The sequence below is a fragment of the Solea solea genome, chromosome 1 (genome assembly GCF_958295425.1).
Source record: "Solea solea chromosome 1, fSolSol10.1, whole genome shotgun sequence".
Classification (NCBI taxonomy): domain Eukaryota; kingdom Metazoa; phylum Chordata; class Actinopteri; order Pleuronectiformes; family Soleidae; genus Solea; species Solea solea.
In genome coordinates this window covers 31,063,549-31,071,843 of record NC_081134.1, presented here as the reverse complement: position 1 = coordinate 31,071,843, position 8,295 = coordinate 31,063,549, and the positions used below count along the sequence as shown (strand labels likewise).

At 37.3% G+C, this 8,295-nt stretch overlaps 2 protein-coding genes across 2 annotated transcripts; one reads left to right on the top strand and one right to left on the bottom strand.

Moving 5' to 3' along the window:
- Window positions 1-74: 74 nt before the first annotated feature.
- LOC131445144 (BEN domain-containing protein 5-like) lies at window positions 75-3,932 on the bottom strand. The gene is made up of 7 exons (XM_058616073.1): window positions 3,716-3,932; window positions 3,116-3,258; window positions 2,589-2,681; window positions 2,328-2,472; window positions 1,537-1,694; window positions 989-1,205; window positions 75-500 (listed from the first exon to the last, which is right to left on the bottom strand). Exons 1-7 carry the CDS (start codon window positions 3,930-3,932, stop codon window positions 391-393), a joined length of 1,083 nt encoding a protein of 360 aa, XP_058472056.1. The 3' UTR covers window positions 75-390.
- Window positions 3,599-8,053, top strand: LOC131445223 (uncharacterized). The gene is made up of 5 exons (XM_058616190.1): window positions 3,599-4,304; window positions 5,004-5,135; window positions 6,450-6,578; window positions 6,685-6,816; window positions 7,485-8,053. The coding sequence occupies exons 1-5, from the start codon at window positions 4,215-4,217 to the stop codon at window positions 7,719-7,721; spliced, it is 720 nt and encodes a 239-aa protein (XP_058472173.1). The 5' UTR covers window positions 3,599-4,214; the 3' UTR covers window positions 7,722-8,053.
- The last annotated feature ends 242 nt before the right edge of the window (window positions 8,054-8,295 follow it).

Sequence of the window (8,295 nt, the reverse complement as noted above, 5' to 3'; positions counted from 1 at the left end):
AGGATGTTGAAAACAAGTTTGATATATTTATATAACATTATAAAACTTAACATATTCAATACATACAACATATTTACAAATACCCACTTAAATCATTAAAGATGTGCATTTCAAAAACAAAGAGCCTCTATGAAATCAAGTCCTTCTTTGCTGAAAAAATGAAAGGAAAAAGTGCACATTTGCATGTAAAAATGGAAACATAATAGTCTCTCCAAGATTAAGTCCTTTTTTGTCAAAAAATGGTAAAGGAAAACGTGTGCATTTGTTTGTAAAAATGTAAACAAAATAGTGTCTAACTGAGAAATTAAGTCCCTCCTTGTCAAAAAAAAGGTAAAAGAAAAGTGCACATCTTTGGAACAAAAAATAAAAAACTTGATAGAAACAAAAACGCTACTTCTTTTCCGTTACTTGCTTGGCATAGCTTATATTGTTGCATTTCTTTCTTATGATTCGTCTCACATCTTGCATGGTGGTGTCAGGGAACTTTGTCTGGACATGGACTGTGAGTGAAAAAACACACATACAAAACACAATATCACTTCAATGTTATTTTTTTCACCATCCACAATTAACATACATGTCAAAGAGGCATGAACGAGGGTTTATCAGGTACATTTCTGAACTTAAATGCAATCAGCATTTAAGTTACCAGAGTGGTAACTGAGTGGCAAAACAATGGGCAGCATGCTGGCAGTGACATCACGCGCAAACCCTCTACAATTTACGACAATTGAAAACATTATTTATTGAAGCATTAGTATTTGTTGTTGTTTTTAGAATGATTTTATTTGTAGTACTGATAGTGTGTGTGTGTGAGTGAGTAAGTGTATGTTCCATATTAAAAGTGACAGTAATTGAATCAATATTGTCTTCAACATTACAGTACATGGAACATTACAGTCATTTGCTAATAAAATAAGGGGGAAAACAATATGTATGGATTTATTTTAGAATGAGTTTTGTTTTTAAATGAATTAAATGCACTCACCAAGTATAGCATCAAGCTTTGTGTTATCCAGTGGTGGCTTTGACTCCACATCTTTATGAGCCCCTGACTGCCTCCCGGTCAAACTTGAATTCGACAGTGTTTCTCTACCGTAGATGAGCACCGCAATATCCCCAATATACAATGCTGAACTTGCAGTCCGCAGAGACTTCAGCTCTCGTCTTGGGACTTTTACATCATGGCCTGGCACAAGAAGCACCTGCAAAACATTTGAATTTTCTCAACAACTCACCAAATAATGATTAAAAAAATACAGTATTATTTGGAAATCTACTGTATCTATTCATCTGTGCAGTGAATGTGCATAGGCATAGTCTATAGACTAACTCCATAATATGAGAAATGTGGGGGCGTCCTCATACCATTTCCTAATCCATCATTTATGGTATATGTCCAGCACAAAGTTGATCTATGTTTTCTTTCTAGCTTATGTTTACTATCAAAAGTTGAGAGGAAAATTTCATAGCAAACCTTTCCCCACATGGATAAATAACATACAGTATCATCACTGTGCATTTTGAGGTATTTACCATATCATCAGGGTCAGAAAACACTTGAGGAGAGCTGGGTGCAGAAACTGATGGGCCTACAGGTGGTGTGGGTGTTGACCAGGTGGATGCAGGAGTTGAGATCTGAACTGTGATTTTTTCGATGACATCTTTCAGCTGAGTTACTACTGCTGGAAGATCTGTAAAGGGAATGAACACAAGGGGGGAAACAAGGGAACAAAAGCTTTGTGTCATTACTGTGTTTTGGGAACCTTTTAAAACGTTACATTAGTCATTTTTATGAAGAGCATGGTTGGAGGTGGAGCTGACTAAGGAGGAACGGGGAGTAGGAGGAGACTGAATCAGCCAGGTATGGGCCTTCTTCCACACTTGGCAGCAGACTCCAGCTCTCCCTGGCAGCCATTGTTTGTCTGTATGATTTGTGAGCCTCTTTGTGTTCAGATGTCAATGCTTCAATATTGGAGTATTTGTGTTAGATTATGTTGGTTCAAGGCTGCACATTATATTAATCTAATTCTCAGTTAAATGGTCATTTCTTTGTATTTGGGAAGATTTTTCAGTAATTATATGTATCCATTTCTATTCAGATGAAACCAGCTTTGATTGTTGTCAGCCTACCACCTTCTCACATTGTCACAAGACAATAAAACAAATTAATGTTCTGGATTTCTGGATCTCGTGCAGTTCATTGTGTCTGACTGCACACCCACAGAATTTGTCTGACTTCAGGAATCAGTATAGGCAAACCACTACAGTCTTTAAAAGCTGGTGTTATACAATTTTCTTTACTTTAATTAATAAACAGAAAATACCTCTCATGGAATCTAGTATCTCTTTCACATGGCCTTCTTTCAGGCTCTTGATTTCTCTCTGAAGCTCTTTTATTTTCTGCTGTGCCACACTCCAGTTTCTGGGCATCTGCTCCTCATCTGATGACTCCTCAGTTGAGTTAGTTAACTACACCAAAACACATGAAATCAAAGAATCAGCCTTCTCTGTGGCAGCACAGAATTCACACCATAATTATTGCATCAACTCAAAGTACCACAATTAAAATACAGTCAAATATTTACCTCTGAAGATACCTTGTTTGCCAGCTGCTTCTTCAGTTCTTCAATCATTTGGTTTGCAGACTCTTTTTCTGCACAGTTTGCTCTTTTTCTTTTCTGTCAAAATTACAATTTAGTTTTGTATTTTTATAACAGGCATATGTAATAACATTGATGTTAATGATTATGATGTAGTACTAGTTACAGAATTGACTGCACCACTGATGGATTATAACTAGATTCAGAAATGTGTAAATCATCAAAACAAAAATCATTTAATTATGGACTTGGCCAATTGTCAAATGTATTTAATTATCTGCTTATACTAATCAGGCTTAAAGATAGTCAAAGCGTCTTAGTATTTTACAAAATTTAACAAGACAATATTCTTTAATGATTGTAACAGTGGATAAACACAGGAGGCACTACTGTTTTAAACAAGTGCATTTCTATACAAGTTTTATGCACACCAGAAATGATTAAGAAATGTGACTTCTGTTCTGAATTACAATTGACTGATGTCATACGGTGTTATTTATCCAGGCAACTACCTTTTTTTGTGGAACTTCATGATCCTCCTCTTCAACATCTTTCCACTTGCTGTTCGGCTTACTCTTCCTCTTGGGTGCTTCTTGCCAGATGTCTTGACCCCTTATGAATTCCTGTCTCTTCTTGCAGAGATCACTGTAGTTGTCTGTGTAAGAAACGTGATCAAATTAAAAGTTTGACTGTGGCTTGACTTTAGATGTGTGTGTGTATACATATATACGTGTATATATATATATATATATATATATATATATGTATACATTCAAACCACATAAAAGCCTATAAAAATATGGAAAAACCTGGAGAGAAACTAGCACAGGCTAAGCATGTAGGTCAATTGAAATGGGATTTAAGTGCTAAATTAAATATACTTATATGCTAAATTACTTACTACTTAAAAAGCAGACAGTCAAACTTGCATGAAGCATTACCATGTGTTGTGGGCTTGTAGATTAGCTTTTTTCAAATATATATATATATATATATATAGGTATAGATGTATATCTCCAGGCCCCACTTTAGAACATCTGGGCTATGACAAAGTGACAGATTAAATCAATGCTATCAAGCTAACTGGGAAGCAATAAAATTCAACAACTTACCACCAAACATTAAAACTTTTGCTGGGAAAAAGGCTGGACTGTCTGACTTTTTTCTGCCTTTAACGTCCCACTTTACCTCCATCCATCCATCTCCATCTTCTAGATTAGGGCACTGGGTGATTAATTTTGGACATTGTTGCTGCTCGTCAGGACTCATCCATGAAATCTTCCCAACTTCCACAGTCTTGTCTTTGAAATAATAAATGGCAAATGCCATTGTGGTATCGCAGTGCTAAAAAAAATAAAATTTTAGGTACCGTATGTCTTCCCTTCTTCTCCTTTCCTTGAGAACACGACGGACCTTTTTTTTTTTGAGTACATGACCGTTAACTACGTAACGTGGGCGCCAATTTCAAATTGGGCTCCCATTGGCAGCCAGGTAGGGAGGCGGGGTTATGGCCGGGAAGTGCAATGCGCGACCATACAGTCTGTGCGCGACACTGTGACAGCGCAGCGTGAGCTGAGAAGAAGCGCTCTGAGTTAGCTCATCAGGGCTAACATGGCGAAACGTCGTGGACCGTATAAAAGATATTTGGAGGATGACACAGCAGAGATTCCAAGGACTACCAAGCACAGATGGAAAGTAAAAGTAAGTAACAGATAATGAATTAAAGATTTTTTAAAGATTTTTAAACTGGGCCCCTCCTCTCGGGCTCTCAACTGTGTAGCCTCCTGCCCCTGACAGCAGTAGCAGCAGTTGTCAGTCCGAGTGAGGCGCTGGAGCTGTGGGCCCATGGAGAATGAAATTACTTGAGTAATAGTAGTAAACCTTAAAGACATGTGCAATAAAACCCTGGGCAATACGGGGTAACTGTAGGTGTGTGTGTACCTATGTATGTATGTGTATGTATGTGTATGTATGTATGTATGTATGTATATATATATACATATATATATATATATATATGTGTGTATATATGTATATATACATATATATATGTATATATATGTATATGTGTTGTTTGTATGTATGTATATATATACATACATACATAGATATATATATAGCATGGGTCATTTACGTTTGTATTTTTATACTTTTTTAATTTTAATTTTAATTTTATCTTTATTTTTAGCTTATTTTATTCTATTCTATATTTTATGGTGTTTGGTACCTGGGGTGTTTCTCTTTCCAGTCTCCTGTAAAGTGTGACTCTAATCTTAACAGTGCTGTGTGTTGATGTTGGAGCTGTTAATTTCCCCGAGGGAACCTCCCAAAGGGATCAATAAAGTCGTCTGTCTGTCTAATAACTGACATTTATATTTGACATTTACCCCACCTTTCCAGGACAGGGCAGAACTACAGGATAACACACAAGATCCCATGAGTCGGCCTATTGCTTCCCACAGAGAAGTTAGAGATGATGTCAACAGTAGGAGATCCTCCACAATTAAGCTTTTGGATACTGCCTTTCAACAGGTAATACGCAATGACATAGTTTTAGTCTAAGTGGAATTGTTTGATGTCGTAGTTATTACAGGCATTAAATATTATGCCCCCCCCCCCCTAAACTGTGCTATCAGCTCCCCAAGTAGGTATAATCATGAGCACATGTCATATGCCACGTCACTGATTTATTTTTCTCCAATAACACTACAAGCACTTGAGGTCTGAAGCAGTTTTAAGTTGTCTAAAAATGAAAGTGTACACCTACTCTGTTTAAGATTTGGTGATTGGACTTCACATATAGGGAGTTAATGCATTCAATTGTTCATTGTCTTTCTCTTGTTAATGTGTAGAATGCCAATCATGATGATGACATCAACACAGATAGTCATATGAGTAACACTTCATAATTCCAGCAGTGAAGATAAACTCAGTAATGACAACTCTTCAACAACCAGCGTGTTGGATATGGACAATCAAGAGGTACACTTGAAATAAAAAGTTTAGCCTCATCGGCATGTTTTGTGGTGGGGGTGGAATACACTAGGCCAACTTTGTTAGCATAAGCCCCTTTTAACAGCCTGTTCAGGGTGGGTTTGATGCGCCTCTGATGCGCCTTGCTGGTCTGTTTAAACAGCACTGATGCGGGCTGGGGGGTCCGAGTTGCACCGCACTGACCCGCCTTTGGACATCATAGCATAAACGTTTAGGAAAAATGTGTCGAGTCCGCAAGTAAAAGAAAAAGTTTAAAAAAAGTAAAAGTCTCGTTCAGACAGCAGCCGGCTGATCTCTGAAAACTCTGTAACCTAGAGATTTTTGCACACACGACTTTACACAAGATTGTGGCGCATATCAGGTATTTTAAGTTTTGAGGAAATCAACAGAAGTAGCTCTATACTAGATGGATTTAATGACTCTCTGAATTTCGGGTATTTTTCTTAACAGAGGAGGAAGTGATGCTGATGCTGTTAAAATCTGCAATGCCGGCTCGCTGTATAAAATGCCCGACTGAAGCGTGTTATTGGTGAGCCTTCAGTGCGGCGCTGACGCAGGGTCTCTGTGTAAAAGGGGCTATAGTAATACTCATCAGAGGGCTTCCAGTGACACCCTAATCAAAGTGTCTACAGTGCACATATTTTACAGTACATGTAGTTTGCTGTAATAGTTGAGTGCATTCAACGGAAATTTTAGATTAATGGTGGTACATTTTGAGCTATCCTCTAGCCTACCCCAAGTGTACATGAATGACAACATTGTCAGCAAAAAGCTACAGCAAACCACCTGCACAATTTCAATCATTGATTTATTAACTACCTTTTTCATTCTCTTGCCTTTGTTCACATGTAGAATGATTATAAAGATAACCAAATCAACACACAGGAACACTGGAGTAACACTTCCAACAGTGAAGATGAAGATACTGAACTCAACACTGAGAACCCTACCACAAGCCAATTGGATGTGGAAATTTCAGAGGTAAATGCACCATTCTATGTGGTAGTTTATATATGTTTTTTGTTATATAAATGTCTACTTGTTTAATTAATTATTTAAGTAATCTTTTTCCCTGGTCAACCTGTAGAATGAGGAAGCCCTGTCACATTCTGAAGAGGACTTGACTGATTCTGCCAGTAATGAAGGTGAAAACCATGCTGACGATGAAGACGTGATGGAGGGGAATAGTACTAGAGAAAAGACACCTGAATTTCCAGTGGTATGTAGACAGTGGTTCAATAACACATTGCTAGTAGTTACTGTATGCCCATTACAGAAAATTAGAGCATTTGGAGAAATTCTACATAATAATAATATGTAGCTGTTGTTACCATCCAGTCAGCAGATATATTGTTACTGTGCCTACATCATCTGGGGAAGCCTGACGATGTTAGTTTTTGTCAAGGCATGACATTTTATAATTACACTTTCTACATCGTAATGCCTTCTTTATACTTCACCGTGCGACACATTCTATGCTGGAAAATAGCAAGTGCGCAAGCTCACAGCACATCTTATACGAGACGTCCTGTGAGCTTGCAGATTTGCTATTTTCACCATTCATCTACATAATTGTGAAGTATAAATGGGGCATAAGATTTTCAGGAATGAACAGACACGTTCCAGGATTTAAAAGTAGAACAGCGTGTGGTTACAAGTCTAAATGGGTTAAATGTTACAAGTATCATGGGTTAAATTGCATTTTTAGTAAATAATATTTTGTGTAACCCTTAGGAAAGTTACTTTCTATGAGGCTATGAACCAATTGTTGTGATTTTTGTTATAAGGGTAAAAATACTTTATGCTAGACTGATATTACTGCTTAAGTTTGCTGCTACTCATTCTCATTTATACAAGCTTTTTCTATCCTTTTTCCTATATTTATAGGGCAGTGAAGACCAAGCAGATGGTGACAAGCCCCTGTATCCTGGTGCACCTGTTTCAAAGGGAGAAAGTTTACTGATGCTGATGTCCTATGTGCTGCGGAACAATTTAACCGGCAAAGCACTTACTCATTTACTGGAACTGTTCAACCTGATGTTTCCAGGTCTGGTTCCACCCTCACATTACCTTTTCCACAAAGAATTTGGAAGTTCATCACAGTCTGAAGTTCACTTTTATTGAGAAAAATGTTTAGCATACCTTGGCATTAGTGCAGACTGTCCCTCTCATTGTACCCTTTGCAACACAGTATTTGATGCCAACACAAGTTTAAAAAAGGGTTTCTACTTTATTGTAATTCCCCTTCACGCACAGATTAAACAACTTCTGCAGGAACATGATGTCAGTCTTACTGAAAAAAGTAGATCCTTTGGTGTTTTAACTGACATACAGTCTGGTGGAGAGTATCAAAAAATGTGTGACAGTGGAATTCTTGGAAAAGATGATTTGACTCATTTGACTCAGCATTTGGCCAATTCAGTGCCAGATAATTGAACTGGAACCAGAAATGAGAAAAAGGCACATTTTGATGTCAGCATTATGGTTTGGGCCAACTAAACCATAATAAATAAACTCAAGTCAAATGTTTCTCTGTTCTTGTGTATGTTTTTAAGGTACATAAAGATAATGCAATTGAGCACACATACTATTTACTGTAAACTTTTAAAGATGAGCCACGGCCATGTAAATGTAGGGGTCAATGACCTGACCTTATTTCTGTACTTGGATCAAGTTATACTAAGTATTAGTACTTTGT

Excerpts from the sequence above, each read along its gene's own strand:
- LOC131445144 (XM_058616073.1), bottom strand. The coding sequence starts at position 3,932 with ATGGCATTTGCCATTTATTATTTCAAAGACAAGACTGTGGAAGTTGGG. Across the intron at positions 2,682-3,115 it reads ATGAAGTTCCACAAAAAAAG|AAAAGAAAAAGAGCAAACTG; the intron begins GTAGTTGCCTGG and ends TAATTTTGACAG. Across the intron at positions 1,695-2,327 it reads GATACTAGATTCCATGAGAG|ATCTTCCAGCAGTAGTAACT; the intron begins GTATTTTCTGTT and ends TTCCCTTTACAG.
- LOC131445223 (XM_058616190.1), top strand. The coding sequence starts at position 4,215 with ATGGCGAAACGTCGTGGACCGTATAAAAGATATTTGGAGGATGACACA. Across the intron at positions 6,579-6,684 it reads TGGATGTGGAAATTTCAGAG|AATGAGGAAGCCCTGTCACA; the intron begins GTAAATGCACCA and ends GTCAACCTGTAG. Across the intron at positions 6,817-7,484 it reads AGACACCTGAATTTCCAGTG|GGCAGTGAAGACCAAGCAGA; the intron begins GTATGTAGACAG and ends CTATATTTATAG.